Below are 24,506 nucleotides of genomic sequence, written 5' to 3' on the forward strand. Positions count from 1 at the left end.
CTGAATTGAATCGATAATATGATCGCTCGATATGAATTTTCTAAATTTTTGTTATTTTAAGCCAACAACTGTGTCACACACACACTATATAACATTATATAACATTTCCCGATGCGAATCGTATTCTTAGAGTGAATTCGATAGCTTGGCTTTGCTGTGTAAATAACAAGAGTACTAGTACGTAAAGTGTACGCCAGACGTCGCACTGCGATGCATAAGCGATTCATAGTTTGTGTTTCAAAGATTGCCAGTACGAGTCTCGAAGATTGCCGAGGTCGACCGCTTCAGCACTATGGTGTAAATCTATCGCTAAAAAGTGCGCAGATAGTACTTACCCCGGTGTTCAGAATAGTGTGACCTGACACTGTTCCAGCGTCCACAGCACGGAAAACGAGTTAACTTGTCCATTATTGTTTATTTATTTCGTATGGCATGAGGATACATTGTTACAATTTGGTTATTAACTATATTTATACATTTGAGCTCATCAATATCTGCATTGCTGCTAAAGCTGAATGTCCAGTTTTGTTAGCCAACTCACAGCTTCATCACTGGCCTCGTGGATATCCTTTATTGTCCCACTGAATCTTCGGAGTGGGCACTCTGTGACGATATGTTGAACGGTCTGAGGCACATCAGAGCAGTCGCAATAAGGATCGCTGGTAATCTTCCACTTGTGTTTCCAGAAGTTGCATCTGCCATGTTGAGTTCTGATCCGATTAAGTGATGACCAGATTTTTCTGGGTAAGTTGAAACCAGGAGGTTGCATAACTGGATCCGAAATTAGACCTAATCTGTCAGGGTTTGAAGCTGCCCACCCATAGCGCCAGGCAGTGTTAGTATGAAATTCATCTTGAACTAGCCTCTTTCCTAGTAACCAAGGTTTCCTAGATTTCAGTCTGAGATCTTCACGTAGGCAGTCTTGATGTATTGGTAGAAGAGGATTGTCACAGCATTTAACCCATTCTTTCTTCAGTGCCATTTGTCTTCGGAGATGAGGAGGTGGAATATTTGAAAGAACTGGTAACCACTCCAAAGGTGTGGATTGGATGGTTCCTGATATAGCCCCCATTGTATCGTTTAACTGAGTATCTATCATCTTTGTATGGGCACTGTTGAGCCATACTGGGCAGCACTATTCGGCTACTGGGTATACTAACGCAAGTGCTGTAGTTCGGAGGGTGGATGCAGATGGGCCCCAGCTTGTTCCTGTGAGTTTGTGCAGGATGTTATTGCGGGTTTTGATCTTGGCAGATGTTTTGCGTACATGTTCGCTGTAAGTCAAAGATCGATCCAAGGTAACGCCTAGATATTTTGGATGAGGATTGAACTTCAGTATATGACCTCTGAATTGAACCTGAGGGGCATAATTAGCTTGTCTGTTGCTCAAATGAAAGCAGCTGACCTCTGTTTTTGTTATGTTTGGTTTCAGTCGCCAGGTTTTAAAATAATTATCAATTCTGCAGAGATCTTTAGTGAGTGTGGTTTCTGCTCCAGCAAAATCACTAGACTGGGCTGCCAAACAGATGTCGTCAGCGTATATAAACTTCCTAGCATTAGTTGAAGGTAGATCTGCTGTATATACGTTGAAGAGTAATGGGGCCAATACCGATCCCTGTGGTAATCCGTCACTCAGTTTGTAAGTTTTACTTATGTTGCCATGTAGGTGTACTTCAATCATTCTATTAGCCAACATATTATTCAGCAGGGTGGCAAGCGTCTTACAAGGGATTAACTTCAGGAATTTGAGGATCATTCCTTTTCGCCAGACTGTGTCATATGCTGATGACAGATCTACGAACACTGCTACGGTCTTCTTTCGATCTTGAAATCCCCTCTCAATATGGGTGGTTAGGCCTAACACCTGGTCGGTACAGCTGCGGCTTGGTCTGAAGCCAGCTTGTTCAAGTGGTATGTGCTCTAGGATTTTGGCTGAGATTCTATCGTATATTACTCTCTCCAGTAGTTTGTAGCAGACACTTAAAAGGGCTATGGGTCTGTAATCTTCTGCATTGTCTCCACTTTTCCCTGGTTTAAGGATTGCTACTATTTTTGTTCTTTTGAGTATTGATGGTAGTTGTCCAACATGTAAGATATTGCTGTAAAATTTGGCAAGCCATTCGGTTGTTCGGGGGCCACAATGTATAAGGAATTCTGGGTATATTCCATCCAATCCGGCTGCTTTTCCTGACTTTATTTCTTTTAGCGCAGTTGAGATCTCAGCAGCTGTGAAATCAGAGGAAAACTGCTTTGGCCTGGGTTATCCTCGATTTTAGCTCTTGTTGAATTCTTTTTGACTCTTTCTTATTTGTGCCGACTGGTTTTCTTGTCAGGTTAACTAATCTGTTTGCCACCTCGTTTGGTTTTATCTTAGAGCTCTTGGGACCGAATTTGGGAGTGCTGTTGCCAAGTTTCCTTAGAAGTGACCATGCTTTTCGACTGGAATGTTGAAAACTCATATTTTCCATGAGATTGAACCATTTTTCTTTTCTAGATGAATCTAGAGACTGGATCAGTTCATCTGCAATTTCAGGGTCACTGCTGAGCATATATTCCTCGTATAGTTCTTTGCATTTTGGGTTCCATCCAGGAATATAATCCTTCCTGTATCCTCTTGGGATATGCTTTTTCGCGATGGCGGATGTTAGTTTGACAAAGCGCTCGTAATTTCCTGTTGTAGGAGGAATCCACTGTACATTATGTTCCAGTTCGCTGGTGAATTTAGACCAGTTGGCTTTGGAAAAATTCCAGCGGGGAAGTGGGACTGATCTGATGGCAGGTATTTCCAGGCCGACTTTGACAAGCACTGGTCTGTGTTGGCTTCGGGGAAAGTTGTTCAGAATTTTCCTAGTACAGTGTAGAGGTCTTCCAAGAGAGTCTTTTGATACAAAGCACAGATCAGGGTTATAGTCCTTATTCCATCTGGTAGAGTGGAAGGAGCCCTTTTCTTTGGCATCAAACAATAGAAAAAGATCTTCGGCATCAGCCCATCCGGACACATCTTGTCCCTCTTTGTTGGTATAGTTATAACCCCATTTAGTGTTCTGACTGTTAAAATCTCCAAGGATTACGGCTGGGTGCTGTATATTCAGGATGGTCTCGTTTAGGCTCCAAGGTTGACAAGGTGGTTTGTAGATGTTTACAATTTCTGTGTTTGCAATCTTTGTTTTAGAGCAAAACATGTTATCAGTATTTGTGCTTATTATTTCAGCTTCCTCTACATCATTTTTACATATGTTGCTGTTCCGTACTGTTTATGAAACGTTGCATTGAGCAGATTGTATCCGGGAATCCTACATCTGGCATAAAGCTGGTCCTGGTTTTCACAATGGGTCTCTTGCAATAGAACAATATCCACCTTGTGATCAGTCAGTATTTTTGTTAGATAGTCACTTTTTGGTCGACTTGCTCCTTCGATATTGAGCTGCAGAATGTTTAAAGTAGAATCATGATTTTCAGTGGGGCTCTGAAAAGGGCCATTTACGATTTTAATCATTTTTCTCATATTGAGTTAATGAATCCTCTGAATTGCTGGGATATCCACAAAGAAGAGTCCATTATTGTAAATAGTAATAATAATTTCGTGTGGCTATTACTAGCCGATTGCAGCCATTGTAAGTCAGACCCTCCGATGTTATTGTGGTGGGGAATAGTGTTATGTGTGGTGTGTGAGTTGCAGGGATGTTGGGGACATCACAAACACCCGGCCCCGGGCCATTGGAATTAACTAATTAAGGTTAAAATCCCCGACCCGGCCGGGAATCGAACCCGGGACCCTCTGAACCGAAGGTCAGTACGCTGACCATTCAGCCAACGAGTTGGACATTGTAAATAGTAATTTAATAAAATACGCTACCTTTCTGATCAGAAATTGCAGTGTTATGGGCCCTGACAACCTACCAGAATAAGTTAGAGGTATACTGTATAAGAGATCACGAATGCAATACCCCTCAAATTATAGGTCCTATTTCCAGAGTTAAGAGTCTGACTGTTGAGTTGGAAAGTGTTGATTTACAGATAATATACAACCGCCACCAAACATTATTATCAAGTGTAGGCTGTGTCACGCCCCTCTTGCGGACTCCCGCTTTGAATGTCATGATTCAATCTCTAAAGAATTATTATTGCATAATACTAAAGCGCACACGAGAACATGATAAAAATACTTTTAAAGTCTAACGCGAGACTAAAACTGAGTTGTAATTTTAAAGTCTAACGCGAGATTAAAACTGAGTTGTAATTTCAAATATTTCGCATTACTTTTCCTCAAAAACTAACTACGATAAACAGTTTACGTAGGAAATGTAAATCACGGCGGAAATATTTAACGCGGAACAGTTTAATTCAATCCAAGGAAGTACAAAGCATAATTACAAAACAAGTAAAACAATCCGTACATAACTCAATGACAATCACTACTACAATGCAATAATAATAATAATAATAATAATAATAATAATAATAATAATAATAATAATAATAATAACGGAATATATGACGCGAAACAGAATAATTCAATGCAGGGAAATACAAAGCATAATTACAAAACAAACAAAAGAACCAGTACATAACTCGGTGACAATCACTACTGCAATGCTAACAAAAGTAAGTAACGGAACATATGACGCGGAACAGAATAATTCAATGCAGAAAATCACAATGCTCCAGATTCTCCTTCCACTTCGTTCCTTTGCATGAAAGATGCGGTTACGTACCGAAGAAAGGAAGCCCCGGTTGACTTGAACATATCCCGCAAAGCTCATGGTTGGTGGGTTGAGCGCGATGATCTGGACCAGAGCATCCATCTGGAACATGTGACATGTGGTTCACTGGTCTGCACACAGGGAACACTATTTGTTAGGTAAACAACATTCTCACCTGCTGCTGCGTCTTCTTGTTCGCGTTCTTCAAGTCCAGTAACTGCTGCAGACATACTTCACCAACCTGGAAACAACACACACGGATAAGCTAAGAGAAAAAACTGACGGTTAGTTTTTGTTATGCTATACAGATCCCATTCGTGTTGTAGAACTATTTTCTTTAGTTTTTTCTTATATCTACTGATGAACAATCTGTTCCTCTTCGAGGTCGAGAGAATACAATGTTGACAGCACGACTCAATGTCCTGCACAATACTAGTTGTTCATGGAAACCCTTGTACACAGAACAACTGAAAGTCAAACTTTTGATGGTATAAAAGTTGCCTCTGGGTAGAAAGATGATCTAGAAGTGGGGGCGGGAACGTACATTTCCCAAAGTGGTCATCGGCAGATTTCAACAAAAATCACAGCGTTTTCGTGCGGTCAGAAACGCACACGTTGATATGTCAGAAGTTGAAAAACCAGTGGCGTATCCTGGAATCTCCACTGAGGCATGCAACTAGTAACCACGCAGTTAACACAATGTATTAAGTAAATTTCAATTCTACTCACCCTAATTACATGTAGGTGAACTCGAGCCAAAGAGTTTTACTGTAAGTTTCTGGATTGAACGTGCGTACACAATTCTTGCTTTCTGTTTTTAAATTTACGAGGGTCCGCCTCTGTGGTGCAGTAGTTAGTGTAATTAGCTGCCACCCCCGGAGGCCCGGGTTCGCTTCCCGGCTCTGCCACGAAATTTGAAAAGTGGTACTAGGGCTGGAACGGGTCCACTCAGCCTCGGGAGGTCAACTGAGTAGAGGTGGGTTCGATTCCCACCTCAGCCATCCTCGAAGTGGTTTTCCGTGGTTTCCCACTTCTCCTCCAGGCAAATGCCGCGATGGTACCTAACTTCAGGCCACGGCCGCTTCCTTCCCTCTTCCTTGTCTATCCCTTCCAATCTTCCCATCCCCCGCAAGGCCCCTGTTCAGCATAGCAGGTGAGGCAGCCTGGCCGAGGTACTGGTCATCCTCCTCAGTTGTATACCCCGACCCAGAGTCTGAAGCTCTAGGACACTGCCCTTGAGGCGGTAGAGGAGGGATCCCTCGCTGAGTCCGAGGGAAAAGCCAACCCTGGAGGGTAAGCAGATTAAGAAGAAGAAGAAGAAGAAGAAGAAATATACGAGGGAAGGTAGAGGTCTCGCGCTTTAACTATTTGCATCTTTCATCAAACGAACGGCCAGTAAATGGCTTTTCAAACTGTTTTACAATTATATCCGTTTTAGACTCATCCATCATTAATACCACATGTGCGCAAAATATAATAAAACACCGAAAACGACGAATAGCACAGGAACAGCACACACAGAATGAACTCACTAATCTGCAAAACACAATGAATTAACTCACTAGTTAGCCACAACACAAGCACTGGAGGTAAGTCACCCCAGTGGCATTGGTCAGTTTCGTCACGATGGGTTCTCGCTGGGGGGTAATCTGTGTGTCCAGTTCGCTGTAAACATGTCGACTTTCTCCAAGTTGCTAACAGATGGCAGAGGGTAGCACGGGTATGGGGTGACAAATTCTGACCAAGTTTCAATTGCAACGACGTCGTTCGGAGGGTTTCAGAACTACGTCTGCCACTGAATGCAATTTTAAGATTGAATGCCTTACGTCCGTAACTCCTCCATTTGCTGTCTCTTTCTTCCGAGAGTGGAGTAGACGGCGAGACTACACCAGCACCACACTTAATCAAGCAACGGAACTAGTACAGCTGCGCGGACCTTTTGAACTTCTGAGAGATGAAATCGTTAATATTTGACCTGAAACAACCTAAAATCGTAAATCAGACAGTTCTTTGTGTTATCATAACGCATGCAATGAATGCCTTGCATTCAAGGAGAATACGCCCCTGTGAGAAACGTTCTTTAGTCCTAATGGCGAGCCGAACGCAGCGGATATCCGACGTTACCTGAGATCGCGTATGCGCTCTGTACCGGACTTGTCCTTTATTTGTTATTCCTTTTGTTTATTGATTTTTGGAAACCTTTATGGGAGCCACGTTTTCAATGCGACGAACAATTTTGTTGATAGACATAACATAGGCTTTTTGAACTTATGCCGTGGCAGAGAGCTTTGCTCTGCGTCTTCAGAAGAAAATCTCGACTGTTCACGAGGAAGACTTCATCAAGAATGAAAGTCTGAATGTAGACGTTCTAATAGAAGTGTAAGAGGTACGTTCATTTGTCACCAGATGGCTCACCGTGCGGCACCATCAGAATCAGTCGGAAAGTGGGTCACATAACAGGTGTACACACATTATGACTGACTCAAGCATTGAATGAAACGTACGAAAACACCGAAACGAGATAACACTGGTGAAGGTCTATAAGCACGGGCCGTGAAAGCATCAATGGTAAAAATGTTGTTGATATTTTTCATTTTTTCAAAATGTTTGAGGCTTTTAACAAACATTAACTTTATAAGTGTTAGGCTCTTTTGTGTGCCGAAACTAACTTTGAGTAAATACTTTTATAAACCATCTGAAAACTTATGGTAACTGTATTACAACTGCAAAAGAAACAATTAGATTAAAATAGAACGACATGTTTCGTTCTTGAAAGAACATCAACAGATTCTATCAAACACACTCAAATATTTAGAAAGAAATATTTATGTTTATTTCTGCTTAATACTTAGGAACTTTAAATAACTTATCTTAATGATGTCCTCCTTTGTCTGTACTCCAAAATTTTAACACGCAGTCCCAGATCAAAGAATATCCCGAGACCTCTAATTTAAATCCTCACTCATTTCTCTGTTTTCAACTTTAGAATTTATGGCCCTTCAGATTTTCGTTCTAAATTTGTGATGTCACATTTACAAATTTTAATTCGGACGAAAATATTTTATTTTATACAACTGTGACACTCTTGCTATTTATATAGACTTATATGTATTGGGATCTTATGTAAACGAAGGAAGCTACAAGTGTATAAAATAAGACCTACCCCTTCGGAACGCTGCAAGCCGATGTTGATGTTAACACGTCAAAGGAGGCCTTCAACGTGCACCACGAGTTCTCTTCATCTGGATCAAGAGTAAGTGCGGTAAATCACCCAAGCAGTGGCGGTTCGATGAGAAATATTTTGTGTAGGCCCAAACTTTTTTTTCTAGGGGCTTTACGTCGCACCGACACAGATAGGTCTTATGGTGACGATGGGATAGGAAAGGCCTAGGAGTTGGAAGGAAGCGGCCGTGGCCTTAATTAAGGTACAGCCCCAGCATTTGCCTGGTGTGAAAATGGGAAACCACGGAAAACCATTTTCAGGGTTGCCGATAGTGGGATTCGAACCTACTATCTCCCGGATGCAAGCTCACAGCCGCGCGCCTCTACGCGCACGGCCAACTCGCCCGGTCCAAACTTATTTACGTGTATGTTCATCTTCGTACAAAATCAAAAGTAGTACTAGTATACTAAAGGTAAAGGCTTCCACTATTCGTAACCTCGGTACGTGATGGGGTAGAGTGGTGAGCACTACGCTCGGCCGCCTTTGCTCCAGGAATTGACCAGGTACTAATTTTTGGTGTAGGCTGAGTGAACCCCAGGGCCATATGCACCTCCGGAAGTGGAAATCTCATTTCTTAAATTTTACGACTTCCTGACGGGGATTCGAACCCACGTCCTTCCGGGCGAACCGAATACGCCTTTACCGCCTCGGCCAGGCAGCCCTCTCTAGTATACTAACAAATAATAATATCCCAGTGTAACGATATATTTATTAAACTAATAATACAAACTAAATCCAAAAACAAGTACGCTCGCTACCAGAGACGCTATTCTCAACGATATGACGTAAAGATCACAGTGACTGGAACCGTTAGTTATAGTGACCTTTGGTAATACATATATATATATATTTTCCATGGATATGTTTTGAGCTGGAAGTCTATCTGAAATTAACGTAGACTGAAAACCGACATCGTGGTAACCACGACAACCAATGTTGAGTTCGTCTTCGTCATCTTCTTCATCGCGTTATTTCCGTGTGCCAGAACACTGCCTTCTACAGGGCGGGCAAAATAAATCTGGCTCGGAAACTTTTTATAAAACTGACGCGGAATTGACCCTCGTTAATGAAGTGCCCATCACATGAAATACTGGAAACCGTGATTTCGAGGCACCAATCGGTTGCTGTTACATATCCGAGCGTGCGCATCCCGCGAGTCATTACGTGTGGGTGAGTGAGAGGAGCAGACGTGTTTAGTGACCAGTTGAGTGCAACTCAGAATGTGCTCAGTATTAAACAGCGTCGAGTGTTATGCGAAGCACCATTCGTGGAAAACCTGTGCGAAACTGTTTCCGCAGGAGTTTGGGTAGAACCTCCAGGCCATGCAAAACTTAGTGGAAAATGGCGTGAAGCGGACTCTGTAGCGAATAAAAACCGAAATCAGCCTATCCGAAAAGAGTTCGAACAGCAGAAAACATTGCTCGAGTGAAGAAAAGCGTGGAACGATGTTTTGCGAAATCTCAACGCCGTTTATCTGTGCAAGTGGAAATTAAGAGATCGTTGTGTCGAAACATGATCTAAAAGGACCTGCATCTGTACCCTTACAAATTTACTGTTGTTCATGCGTGAAAGCGTCCAGACGAACCTTCGCGTGTTGAGTTCTCCCGGAGGTTTCTGAGTGAAGTGGAATGAGGACTTTTCGATCCTCAGCTTTTCATGTCATCAGATGAACCCGTTTCCACCATCCTCTGTGATGTTCGTTAACAAGGGTGAATACCGCATCAGTGCTATTGAAAATATTTTCCGGACCTGTTTTATTTTGCCCACCCGGCAGGTACAAATGGCGCCGTGTTTTAAACAAGTTTCCGCTGTCTTTTTCAAATATTTATGTAGCGTATGGCTTTTAGTGAGCCCACCTGCTGGCCATGATCAATAAGACATCAAGTCTAAACTGACACCGCGGCTAGCCAACAAGCATATGCCCCCACTCCTTATGAACACTTGGAGATATATGGGACTGAGTCCATCACCTCTCCCACCCTACCCGCCAACATTCTGATGGTTATTTTTTTCACCATCGGGAGTCGACCCGGCTGACAACAGTGTCAAACAGCAAAGACTTGACGCCTTAACGATCATTGCCTGGTGGTATTTGCTCAGAACCAAAGAGTGCAGAATATTATTTTCTACTCTTCGATCAAAACTCCGCACTTTTTAATAGCGGTACAATACTAAAGAGCGAGATTTTAAAATAGAAAATCTGTTTTCTGGAAACGGAACAAACAGCGTACGGTTTAAAGGGCGCACCGTACACCTGGCAACCCTATTCTTCAAACTGGTAATGAAAAGAATCTCCACGGTATTCCGCTTTCAACTGGAGCCCATGTGTACTTAGGGCATTAATAAAACATCCCATTGTAGCTAATCATGTAGCTGAGTGAAGACCTCTCCTAGTCCTCCCTTCTTCACTGTCACTTGCATTGTGACCCTGCTTCCCATCCCCTATGTTTGATGATGATGATGATGCTTGTTCTTTGAAGGGACCTAACATCTAGGTCATCGGCCACTAATGGAACGAAATGTAAGGACAATTAAAATCCATAATCCTCCACTGACTAGAATTCAAAACGTGAGGACGAAGAATAAATGGATGGATATGAAGTTAAAGTGGATCCGACTCGCAATGCCCCACATTCCCAGAAACTAGCGTTAAACAATAGTATTACTGACCAAGGGACTGCTTCTAAAGCACAATACTGAATCGATGATGCTTGTAGTCTAAACAGGTCCAAAATCCAAGTCGCTAGGAAAGTAGAACTATGGTATTTGTAACGTTGCGGTACTAATCAAAAGTAGCGAAGATTCCCGGTATTCCACACATTATGGTACTCTCAGAGGTAATGTAATCCGCACATGTAACACAGACCTATGGTGTTTCGCACATTATGTCGCTATTTACAGGCGACGCAAACCAATATACGCAACGCAAACCTATGGTGTTCTTCACATAAGTGGACTAACCACCGGGACTCGCACCATCCTGTGGTGTTCCTCACATAGTGGATACTAATCATAGGCAAGGCAGAACTATGGCTCACCCATGGTGTCGCTCATATAGTGGTACAAATCACAGGTACTGTAAAATGCATCCTGAGCACACACTGTCACTGTTAATCACAAACCTATTGTGTACCTCATGTAGTGGTACTACGCGCAAGAAAAAGCGACCCATGCCGTTCCCTCCGTGGTGGTACTAATTACAAGTAGTATCATGGTTCTAACTTGACCATCCCTTCGTCGCCCCTTTTTGTTGCCTCCTACGACAGGCAGGGCACACCGTGAGTGTATTCTTCATCTGCGTCCCATACCCACAGGGGTTGTGTGTTTGGTCCGCGAGAGATATTTTATTTCCCTCAAGTCCACCGGCAAGCCGGTTAGGACCCACCTATCCGCCACCTGGGACGCGCCACGTGGGAGTATCACCTCTCCCCCTGCTACGCCAGCGTAATAGGTTCGTGGAACCTCTATGTTTAAAATAACCCTAGAAATTATGTTAACGTCCTGAAAACTTAGGGACCCAAGTCTTCCATCAAGTTTATTTTTAAGTTCCAGGAATCTATGGCCACCAAAATGAGCCCTGCTGCAACTGATTTTCCTTCTAGCATCCTTTAGATCTTTCCCACGTTCAGAGGTACAGGGTGAACCAAAACTCGACGGCAAAAATTTAGGAATGGATCCCTCACATATAGAGAAGAAAAGAAAAAAAGGTTATGGCAACATGGGTCCGGAAACGTATACTTACAGATTTATTCAAACTTTGTGACACGAATTAATGTTAGTAATAATTTACATGTCCTGTTTGCTACAAAAAGAATTCGGGACACTGGGTACAATTGTTACATAAGTAATCATGTTGTGAATGAATCTGATGTGAGTCTTAAAATGCCTAAGGTTTCACACATGATATCCGATCATCTTCGCCCTTTCCGACATCTTCAGTTTGATTAACACGTCTGGCATCTGTGATTAGTGATTGTGTTTTGCAGTCTGCTTACGTAAGTAAGTGAAGTTAAGTTAACTAGCCGTAGCCGTATGCGATTTGGTGCATAGTGTGTGTTTTTGCTGGTTAACAGTAGTTGTAGTTTGCAGGCTGCTCTGAAGTGCTCATGTACACGAACGTAGAGCTTGCGAGCATGCATTCATTACATGTATGGTTTGGCGGATGGTAATGCATTGGAGGCACGTCGCTTGTATCAGGAACGACACCCAAGGCGCAGACTGCCGGACCGAAAGACATTTGAAGAAATCCATCGCCACCTCTGTGAACACAGGAGTTTCGCTCGTCCACCAGGAACCGGGGGACGGTCAACCAGTACAACCGTTGTGGAGGAGGAAGCTGTACTCAGCGTTGTGGATGAAAGTTCCGACATCAGCACGAGGAGGTTAGGCTTGCAGAGGAATAGGCCGCACATGACGATCTGGAGACTGCTACGAGAAAACCTGTTGTATCCGTATTATCTACAGCGTGTACAATCTTTGTCTCCTGCAGAGTACCCTCCAAGAGTAATGTTCTGCCGGTGGTTCCTGCAACAATGCAGCATGACGCCTAACTTCGCAGCATCTGTGACATTCACAAGAGACGGAATACCGAATTTCCATAATCAATGATACAAATCCTCATGCAATCATCCAATCTTCTCATCAACGGAGGTTCGCCATTAGCATCTGGGCAGGCAGTGTTGGTGATTCCATGTTGGGACCCTACGTTCCTCCGAATAGGCTTACTGAACAGAACCACACGAATTTATTGCGAACTGCATTGCTAATTACATGGAAAACATGCCACTTGCATCCCATCAACAGAAGTTTTTTTATGCATGATGGTGCTCCCGCACATTTCAGTCTGCCTGCCCGTAGGTAGCTGAATACCCATTTTCCTGAGCGCTGGACAGGTAGAGGAGGAGCGATTGCTTGGCCACCACTCCTGATTTGAAGCTCCTGGATTTTTACCTGTGGGGACACGTTAAGTGCCTCGTGTATGCGACTCTTGTCCCTGATGAAGCAGCTTTACGTGAGCGCATTGTAACAACCTGTCAGGTAGTACGCAATACATCAGGCATTTTTGATGACGTACATTTCCTCTGATACATGCTCAAAGGGTTTCAGCTGCCGTTACAGACGTACGGTGTAAATGTACAAAAAGTTTGAATAAATCTCTAAGTATTCGTTTTCGGACCCATATTGCCATAACATTTTTTTCTTCTCTCTATGTGAGGAATCCATTCCTAAATTTTTGCCGTTGAGTTTTGGTACACCCTGTATATATAAATTAGTCGAATTGCTCCAACGGTCACTTACGTATTGGGAAGACTGGTGTGCAGCGTCGCAGATGACGTACAGGAATATTAAACACATGATGCTGTATGCTCCCATTCCAACGTCCTTCCAGGAGACGCCGTACTGCAGGCCGGCGAAGCAGCCGTACACACAGACGGTGACAAGGGCGGCCCAGATGACACACAACAGACAGAAGGTGTAGCCCATGAACTCCCCTGTCTGGCGGGTGAGTGATGCCAACCGAAGCCACATCCCGCGGTACTCTGCCACGTTACTGCATTCTACGAGCTGTGACTTCTGCAACACCAGATCTTACATGATGTTTACTCTATCGACACAATAAGTGTGTTCTACGATGAAAGGGAGACTCGACTGAAAGTTTACAATATGAAGATAAAGTTGGAATTCAAGAGGACACACTGGGGCAAATATTCGTTTGTACGAAGAGTTAGGGATTGGAATAATAATTTACCAAGGAAAATATTCAATTAATTTCCAAATTCTTTGCAATTATTTAAGAAAAGATTATAGATAGGGAATCTGCCAGCTGGGCGAAAGGTAATCTTTCCGAAATTGCGGCATTTTTAAAAACAATATGGTCTACTTTAAAAAGTCCTAGATGCATTAATTGTTGGCTTATTACTATGAAACTTAGTTGAATACACAAGAAAAGTTAAAGTATAGTATAATTTATAGTTTCTATGCGATCTATATATTTTTAACATTCTTCTTCTCTTGCACCCTGGTTCAATCTGTGTCGATCATATGACCTGGGCGAGCGAAAGGATGTGTTGTGTGTGTATGGAGATGTGTATTAACACAAACACGAACACCCAAATCCCGAGTTAGAGGAATTAAGCAGACACAGTAAAATCCCCATCCCTACCGGGAGTCGAACCCAAGATCCTCTGAATCAAAGGTTACATTCAGTTTAAGAACTTAGACCGCATATTTTAACAATAACATTATTATATGAGGTATTCTTTCTGAAAGTTACCAACACAAATGATGAATGCTTTGTGAGGCCTGTTCATTTGAAGGCAATTAGATTAAAACTGTGGCGCTGGGATCGTTTTGAATTGTAGAAAATGTTTACTTTCGAGTATCGGTAATTTACACTGAATGTACTTAAAAGAAAGGGTTTTTCTGTAATTCAAACTGATTCCAGAGCTTACGTAACTTATCAACGTAGAAGAAAAGATAAAGCCTCTTCACGTCCGGAGCTCCGAATAATAGAGTTTCCACAATATGGTATTCTAAACTCTCTCTCTTCGATACGTCGAAACCTGATGCAGCAACAAACGTGACGCAGCACAGCTCTATCAGCTGTCCTAACAACAAACGGTAAAAATGTCGCGTTGAAAAGATCAAAACGTTTGGAAGAAAACATTTCTTGGCGATCATAAGTGGTGTGCAATTCGCAGTTCTGGTGACGAAGTCTGATGCTTGCTTGTTGTTTAAAGGGGCCTAACATCGAGGTCATCGGCCCGTGACGAAGTCTATTGTATTTCTGCATGTTGTCATGTTATAAGGCAAATATATCAATGTTTATAGTTCGTTATACACCTGAGTAATATATTTGGGAAAATATAATTTGTTAAACACTTAAAACCCTATAAATCTGTCAAAAGTAGATAATACAATTGAGTTCTTTGTTTCAAGTGGGAAATAAATTATTCAGACATGCTATATTCTAATCGTATACTGCTGAATATTTAATCACTTGTATCTCGTTTCGACCCTTCTTTTAGTCAATAAATTCAAAAAAAAGTATCTTTCTTTCTGTTTGGAAAATCTGGTCACCTTAGTCTATACGACAGTTAAAGTTGCCGGCTAGGATAGCCTTTTGGTGTGTGATTTTTCCCATTGCGTCAGAAATTTTCTTGTTGAAAATATGCACTAATTACAAACAGGTCATTTGTTTCTAGAACAAGGAGATATCTGACAGTGTGAATATTTGGTGAGTCAGCCAATGTACACCACTGCTTTGGCCGCCCGTAATCTCCCTGCATTGCAAAGTAATGACACCTGTAGTAGCGTATTATTGTGTCCTTTGTCAAACATATATCCACTAAAATTATAATGTCGGACTGCAATATGTTGGTTGATGAAACACTTCTATATTCCACAGTATGATGGATACAATTCTTATGCCCTGATTCTTTTGAATGGCCTGGATCCTTTCTTTCGAATGGAACTAGGACTTCTTCGCGGTGATAGCATAGTCATATTAAATTTGCTTTCTTTTCCTTGGTATCTTTCAAAACGTTCAATTGACCTTGCTGAAGTTCAGTGTGCTATCAATATCTTGTTAACGGTTATCTTACTAGCTCGCTCTCGTAGAGTCATTGACGGCTATTTTTTTTATCTGAGAGGGGCTTATGATATTCATTTACTGCTGCAAAACTACTTTTCTATCATTTTCCACCACCATTTATCGCAATCCTCTATAATATGCTCTCTGAGCTCAAATACGTTCTCAACATTCAGGAATGTACGACCTCACGAGGCTTGCCTCAAAGTGATATTTTAAGCCCTACTCTTTTTACCTTCTACCGGTGACATAAACTGAGGGCTACCAAGGCTATCGGCGAAGCCCAAACCTCAATTGAGAATGATGGAATTCTAAAGTACATTATAATGTAATCATCTGACACGTTGTTCCATTTATAAAACTTGAAAGCAGTGACAAAAAACGTCACACGTATTTCTGAGAGCAAGGCATCGGAGACTAATATTGCAGCCCAGACTCTCGTCCCCCTCCCCTCGACCCACCTCGTGCGGTTTGCTGACGTATGTCCGATAGGTGCTGGGACCGGGGTGATAGCTGTGCTAGGCTTCGTTCCGTTAGATCGCCACTGCCAACTATCAGCCATGCGTTACTTATCGTATATACTTCACCTCATACTTCTGACTTAATTACATAGATAACAGAGCACTGGTATTTCACTCCCGTTTACTTCTACATCCTTGTAGAAAGACACTGCAGGGCTGCTGTTATTTTTTTATAGGTAGATCTGCTAAAATGAAATGCATTCTTTCAGGTATAGTGTTCTCTTTTGTTGCTTTCAATCGAACCCGTTATCATAGGTCGGACACCACCACTGATCTCCAGGAAGCTAATTAACCAGTGAACGATGGGCACGACCGCTGTAAAATTCAACATGTTTATTTAATATAATAATAATAATAATAATAATAATAATAATAATAATAATAATAATAATAATAATAATAATGAGAAGAAGAAGAATAGTGCATGGCATCTGTATAGACTTGGGAGTTACCTAATGAGGATAAAATGAATGGTGAAGACATCATAATGAGACAATATTAAATAGTGTGAGCCTCCCCTTTATAACCTTTTGGACTGGCCTTGCGGCCTGGAGTATTTGTGTCAATCGGCTTTTCGCCAGCATAACTTTTTTAAGTTACTGTAGACAGCGCGCCATTGTCTGGCCTTGTGTCTGGTTGCGCATAACTGCGCATGCGCCGGCCTACTACCAGAGAGACTTGCTGCTTCCTCGCGTCTGACGCGAGAGCCTGTTCGCTTGAGGCAATCATGGCGAGCGCTTGTGTAATTGTGTGTTGCGCCATGGAGTGGTGGATTACCAGAAAACCTCCTTAATTACTTCATTAACGGGGATTTTCCCCGGTGGAACCAGTTGGAGACCTCCTGCCATTTCTTCTGATCATATTTTAGCATCTATATTTCGTCTGGATACTCGGTAACAAGGTCTGATGCTGGTCGTGTGACTGCATTCTTCGTCAACAATGGCCAGGTTTGAAATTCTCACAATTTCTTCACCACCAAAGGTATGTACCAGTGTTTGAAACATTTTAAACGTCGTCCCGAAGAGGATTTTGATATTTTCGAGGATTTCAGGAAAAAATAATAATAATAATAATAACGATTTGAACTTCGTCGCTAAATTGGTACCTATTTGACGTGTGCAGTTGTGAAAATCTGAAAACCAGTTTCGGCAACTAATCACAGTAATGTGGAAGGTTCACAGTGAACTGAATTGGGATTATTAATTTAAAATTTAAATGAGTTCTTTTTGGCACTTTAAATTGTAACCTTCCTTGTGAACCAAGGTACAGTCTCCAAGGTATCGGGCTTTACTTTCTTCGGCTTTCTGTTTGCTTTCCTGTGTTTTGTTTTCCAATTCGTTTGGTATGTTTTCTTCTCCCCTCCCCCTTCTGGGGTTTTTGGTGAATTAAAATTTTCTCTTGCCTGTTTTTCTCCTTGTTTTTGGAGGCGTTGCTTTGTTTTGTGGTTACCTTGGCAACGGTTTTGTGTGGGTATTGTTGTCGGGTCTTAATGTTGTCTGGCGCATGGAGCCTGTGCGGATCTTGAATTATATATTTCTGAGTTGAGTGTATCGTTTACTGTTTTAAATGTTAATTTATTAATTTTGACCACCCTTTAAGGTTGTGTTACCATTTTCTTGCCCCGGGTGGTGTGTATTTTTACGTAAAATTCTATATGTCTTGGAAACTGTCCTTGGTGGAAACTGAACGTTTTTAATTTTGGTAATTATGAGAAGCGGCCGCGTTGAAGATCCATTTATTGAAAACTTGTTAACTGAGTATGTTTTTTAATTAATTAACTATCCGTGATCGATCACATTTTATTTCAAGGTAGTATTTATGTAAGGAAGTCAATTGGTTTTCCGTTGTTTTCTGATCACATTTTATTTCAATGTAGTATTTATGTAAGGAAGTCAATTGGTTTTCCGTTGTTTTCTGATCACATTTTATTTCAAGGTAGTATTTATGTAAGGAAGTCAATTGGTATTTCCGTTGTTTTCTGATCACATTTTATTAGGTACGGAGGTCATCCTTTTCTTTTCTTGGTTGTTTTCATAAAAATTTCAATTTATTATCTGTTAAAGAGTATTTATTTACCATTAATTGCTAATTAATAATGAATTAATTTTTCTTTTAAACCATACCTGGGTATATTCTGATTTATTTTATTTATTGTTAATTACTTTTCCACTTTTCAACTTTACGTTGAATTTATTTACATTTTGGCTTTACTTCTTAAAATAAACATAGGTTTTATCAACTTAATGATTTGGTTTGTTACCTACAATTTGCCCTTCAATTAAAATTCTTTAACTTCATTTGAGTGCTGGTTTTCATTCGCCACGTTCGGTGGAGCACTGTCACCGATTTTCTTGTGTATTTACTTCCACGGCCTTAAGTCGTCTTCCTCCTCTGCTCCCGGTAAGTGTGGTAACTACATCCTTTGTTTTTTTCTATGGTTTCTCATTTTTTGTGCTTGAACCTTTGTTGTCGTCCTTCTTGTGCCCATCATTCTCCCTCGTGTTCGCTATAACTCCCATTTTGGGGCGGACACGCTAGCAACCTTCTCACCAAGGGTCTCTATCTATCTCTCTCTCTCTCTCTCTTCCTCTCTCTCCCTGTCCTTTTCCTCTCTCTTCTACTATCACCCTGGTGGGTAAGGTTATTGACCTTCATCATCCCTAGGTCGTACCGGGGACCTAGAGGGTGGTGAACGGTGAGGACAAACACCCAGTCCCCAAGCCAGGGGAATTAACAGTGTGAAGGGGTTGAGTCTGAAAATTGAACCAGGGCTATTAGACCAAAGGCAAGCATTCTATCCATTTAGCCACAAAGCCGGACTTTAATTTGCTAAACCTTAGGCTAACATCTCCACTGATCAGTTATTAAGTATTGGCAGTAGCAGAGGCCAGGGCAGTAGCTTGCGAAGCAGCCTTGACAACACAGCAGGCTTGTCCGTTGGCTGTTTGCTGCAGCTCAACCACCGAAAAGGGGTAACCTAAGCCTAGTGGTAGCCCACGTCTGGATATCAGCATACACCACTGCCTTCTACAGTTATTTTTCATTAGATAATATTATAAGCGTCAGGCTCATTTTTATAATTTGCGGATGATCTAGTGGCAGATTTGAGTCATTCGTCCATCGACAGCATATGCAACGCCTTGAATACTACCTTACCGCAAATGGTTGACCGGCTACGAGAATATGGGTTAGAAGTGGCACATGAAAAATGCAAGGCTCTGTGTTTTTCTCGAGCCCACCTACCAACTACCCACCGTTCATCAAAATGGCTTTTCCATCCCGATAACTACAACTTCAAAATATTTAGGTATACTGTTGGATAGGAAACGGTTATGGAACGGCACATAAGCGACTTAGAGACCAAAATGTTCCCTAAAAACCCTGTTTACTTCTCTAACGGGGAGAAATAGGGGATCAGACTCCAGTACGTTATTAATTTTGTACAGGAATATCATTCGCTCTGTAGGGGATTATGGATTTATGTTTTTGGATATGGTGGCAAAAAACGACGATAGCCAAACTTGATTCAATTTAAACCCAATGTATTAAAATTATCCTGTGAGTCCTGCATTCTTCACCAAACAACGCCATACTAATTGAAGTAGCTGAATTCCGTCTCCAATTTAGAAGGAATTTTATCGCTTCTAAATACATGATTATGTTCGGTTGCGTCTCACCCCATACTTCCTAAACTAACTCTTTTATTGCGACGTTATCATGAACTGACCATCCCGGTACGCCGCTACCCGGCGCTACTTTGGGCATTCAAAACCTTTTCGAAGTTACACACCTCGATCATTCAATTGCAATCCAATTCTGAAAATCTACACACTTTTCGTGCTATTTTTTAAACACTCCGTTAATACTTCCTCCTGTGGTCACAAAAAAGCCATTTCTTCCTAGTGCCTCACCTGTTCCGCCTACAACCATTCGATTATCATGTTCCAACGATATCCATTACTTGGGTCTAGTCCTTTGCACCGATGGCTCCAAACACACGAATCCACTAGGAGTTGGAGCGACTGTAATACGCGCTGGAATTAAATACAGTATTTCCAAGTCATTGGTCCTACCATCGTCGCGTTCTCTTTCAATGCTGACGTTTTTGCCATCGACAACCTCTTTTAACAATAAAGTATTCACATTTAAAGCAAGCATACATTGCAACCGATTCCTTTAGTGCGTTACGTTAGAATGAGAGATTTGCTTTTATATCCACTTATTGGGACCTACTGTAACATTAATTTGGGTCCCCGGTCATTCAAACATCACAGGTAATTGTTAGGCCGATACCTTAGCTAACCCAGCAGCTAATGGACACGGGGTACCCATTAATTTGGCTGTACCATACACTCGTTTTTGGGACTCTTGTAAATCGCATATTTGGCAAATGTGGCAATCGGATTGGAGTGGACATGCGATGGAGAAGGGTCATCACTTGTATAAGATACTACCAACGATTTTAAAAACTTGGATTTTATTTCACTACCGATAATACACTAGACGTCATATCATCATTCGTTTCGAATAAAAATGGTGGAGTCAAACGTGTGTAAATGTGGAACAGAAATATGTACGATTATTCACATTATTTTTCGATGTCCCTTGCTCAAACCGATTCGCAAACGTATTCTAAATCCACTCCTAGTTAAAAAATTCCCTCTTCCTATTCAAATCTCTTGTCCGGTAATGGGCCCTACACCTCATATTGCTGAATCCCTCTCTATGTTTTGTCGGAAGCTAATATTATAATTTAAGGCCTCTTTCCCTATATGTTGATCAGGTCTTGTTTTGTTGCTGTAGATGGCCGCCGTGATGGATCACACTGGCGTGAAGATTAGAACTTTGTATCCCAGTGTATTTTAATCCCTAGGATTTTGTCTTCTTTGTTTCCTTTTCTCGGTACAATACATGTTATCCATGTTTATCTTATTATTCACTGCTTATATCTTTCACTCACAATTACATAACATCCTGCATAGATTTGAACCCAAGTGATAATACGATTAGCGATTGGGTATAACCAAGACTAACTACAATTACATCAGACCCTAATGCAGAAAAAAACATGGCGGACATCGGCGTGCGATATGAGAGGTTGAGGGAAAGGTTATGCATGTTTATTCCGAGTCACCTAAAGAAAATATCACAAGTCGAACCTCATGAAATGCAACTCACTAACTCAAAATATGAATAATTAAACACCATAAGTAGCGTTATCGCGTATTGTAAGTCTAAATGAAATTTCAGAGGGTAAAAACGAAGGGAGAATTATTGTATCAGTGTCAGGTTGAAACACAGAGTATAAAAATATTTCACATATGAAACTCCGGTCAGCAAATACGATATATAGATGTCAACAAAGTACATTATTAACCTTACATGAAATACTATGTAACACCACCATTAATCACAGCCCATTATGTAAAACACGCAAACAAATTTCCCCAACAAAATTTCAACCCTCCAAAATCCACCTGTATTGTTGAGTAGGTACAAGCGATATTTGTATGATAAACTTGACCGTCTAAAGCACTCGTCACCTTAAAACTCATCAGAATTGATGGCATAATTGTATTTTATATAAAAAAGAACATAATCCTCACGTTAACTCACGGGAAATGGGGTTAGTTTTAGTTTACGCATGTTCACTGTAAAACGTTAAAAATTAATTAAGTTACATCATTCTTGCACCACCGTTTAAGATTAATTTAGTCTCTAAATCATAAATCTTGGTCACGATTTTCCGGATCTTTCTGGGACTGATTTAATTTTCTTTGTAGTAAGGTACGTTGGCTGATAGGGTAAATGCTAGGATAGGCATCATTAGTTTTAACTTCGGAAGTTTGCACGGCACTGGAATTAGATCACCACCTTCTATAGGTATATGTCTTCCCTCAGAATACATTTGATTTTAAAAATGATAAAATCATTAATGCACACAACATTATTAGTCCTATGATTCGTTTCGAAGTTTTCCTTACGAATGCTCTTAACCCAATTTTGCCTTAATACTAGGTCTATTGGAAACGGGAACACTGAGCTCTTACTTACATCCAGGCACACAGCACATTGAACTATAAACATATTGCATAGGTAACTAAAAATAAAGAAAGTACTTTCGGAGAAGAACCCGAGAAACAAAATTAACCTAATCACCACCGACATTGTTGGAATAAATAAGCTCTTTGAGAACAAACAGCTTCTTACGACACTGAAGAGGATCTACAGGGTGAAGCGTAATTCACGCACTCGGGCGTCGCAGCGCGACTCCTCACATGCCAGCAATAAAAAAATGTCTCTTACAAAATTTCGTCTTGCGAGTATATCCGGCAGATAAACGACGTTGAAGAGTAGCAATCTGGCAACACTGTAACCACATGTAGGGTAACTACCTCTGTCAGAAGAAGTTAGTCGTACTGTACAGTTGGTGCAGTGGGTAGAGGTTTGGTTTAGCATGCAGGAGGTCGAGTGGTCGATCCTGGGTTGAGGCGTATGTTTTTTATTTCGTAAATGTAGACCAGGTGGTATGGTATCTGGCATCTTAATCGTCAACAGCGATTGCAGTGGGTCCTCTAGAAACCATTTGCCCTTACATTCTACGATCCTAGAAATGGACGAACAATCGTTTTCATTGGTCAGCTTTGAAAGGCGCCCTTTCCACGCCGTGGGCGTGAATTTATTCGCACCACTTCATCTACTAGATGTGAAACCTGTTTTCTTTGTACCCTCCTCCAATGGTCCCATAGATTAGTACCAACTATTATACTTGCCTCGTTCAGGTCCATTACATTTCGTTAGGGCCTTACGTTACGTTACGTTGTTTCAGCGTTACAAAATGTTGTAAATGTAGGATACATGTGACCTCAGAAACGGTGTCTTACTGTATTACAGTAGGTAATGTCAGATGGAAATTAGCAAACAAAAAATGCGCCTCAACCCGGGATCGAACCATCGACCTCCTCCATGCTAACCCAAAACTCTACCCACTTCACCAACTGTACAGTACGGCTAACTACTGCTGACTGCGGCATTTACCCTACACGTGATTACAGTGTTGCCAGATTGCTACTCTTCAACGTCGTTTTTCTGCCGGATATACTCGCAAGACGAAATTTTGTAAGAGACATTTTTTTTATTGCTAGCATGTGAGGAGTCGCGATGCAACGCCCGAGTGCGCGAATTACGCTTCACCCTGTATAATCTTCTTAAGACTATAAATAAATATCATGTACGATTAATAATATTCAAATTTCCATAAATATTTGGTAACAACACGGCTTACACAAATCAAAACAAACGCATGCTAGCACTCCAGCTGCCGCCATTATGGACAGTTTCGATAGGTCGGTTAAGGTCTGAGATATTGTAGTTCGTCTTGGTATAACCAAGACCGACTACAACATATCGGATCTTAATGCTACTATCGATTGGGAGGAAAATGGCGCCTTTGGGCGAACGTTTGAGACATGAGGTTGGTACATATCTGTGTTTAAATTCTGTTAAAGAGTGTTATTTTGATCGAGTTATTGAAGTATGAAGCATATGCTGTATTTGGTAAAATGGTAATCTATAACGGTTTATTAGTATGGTGTATTGTTGATTAAACTGCAGGAAGTTCTTGATTCACAAATATTAGCTTCTGGATTATTTATAGACTTAAGAAAAGCCTTTGACACAGTTGATCACGAGATCATGGTCAGAAAACTGGAAGGCGCAGGAGTAAGAGGTGTAGCGTTGAACTGGTCTAAGGATTATCTCAGTGATCGATCACAATTCGTCTCATATAAAAATGCTAAAAGTTTATGTCTTCTTATATCAATTGGAATTCCTCAGGGATCAGTACTGGGTCCAATTTTATTTCTAATATTTGTGAATGATATATGCTCCCTAAAAATACAAGGACAATTATCTCTTTTTGCAGATGATACAAATATTTTCTATGTTGGTACCTCTGCTAAAGAACTTGAGGTAAAAATGCAGTATGACATTAGATTACTACAAACTTAGCTTTCAAACAATAGACTATCCATTAATCTTAGCAAGACCAACTACATGATTTTTCACAAGCCCACATGTGCAACTCCTCTTGATCTTACATTAACATTCTTCGATAATCCTTTACCAAGAGTACAATTTACTAAATTTCTAGGTTTAAAAATAGATGAAATGCTTGACTGGAACGAGAAAGTTAAAACCATATGCAAAAAAAACTCCAGCAATTGGAGTGCTTCACAGACTAAGATATAAATTCAACCATAAGTTTTTAAAATCTATTTATCAGGCTCTCATTGAAAGTCACCTGACTTACATGATTCATGTTTGGGGATGTTGCAATAAGGAACTCTTTGAGAAAGTTGCCATTTTTCAAAAAAGAGCACTAAAAATACTTTTTAATTTACCACCCTTAACACCTAAAGATTATTTGTTTAAGAAATGCAGACTTCTACCACTCCACATTTTACGTG

At 41.0% G+C, this 24,506-nt stretch overlaps 1 protein-coding gene across 6 annotated transcripts in view; it reads right to left on the reverse strand.

Moving 5' to 3' along the window:
• Nucleotides 1-24,506, reverse strand: part of LOC136880938 (gustatory and odorant receptor 63a) — a 118,212-nt gene that overhangs the window by 6,410 nt on the left and 87,296 nt on the right. For 5 of the 6 annotated variants that reach the window (XM_067153471.2, XM_067153469.2, XM_067153470.2 and 2 more), the window contains exons 5-7: nucleotides 13,225-13,500; nucleotides 4,879-4,944; nucleotides 4,716-4,805 (exon numbers count right to left, since the gene is read on the reverse strand). In XM_067153471.2, coding sequence (XP_067009572.2) covers nucleotides 4,716-4,805; nucleotides 4,879-4,944; nucleotides 13,225-13,500 — 432 coding nt within the window. The remainder of the gene's footprint in view (nucleotides 1-4,715; nucleotides 4,806-4,878; nucleotides 4,945-13,224; nucleotides 13,501-24,506) is intronic. The other variant, XM_067153474.2, reaches the window with a different exon arrangement.

This window comes from Anabrus simplex, chromosome 9 (assembly GCF_040414725.1).
Source record: "Anabrus simplex isolate iqAnaSimp1 chromosome 9, ASM4041472v1, whole genome shotgun sequence".
NCBI lineage: Eukaryota > Metazoa > Arthropoda > Insecta > Orthoptera > Tettigoniidae > Anabrus > Anabrus simplex.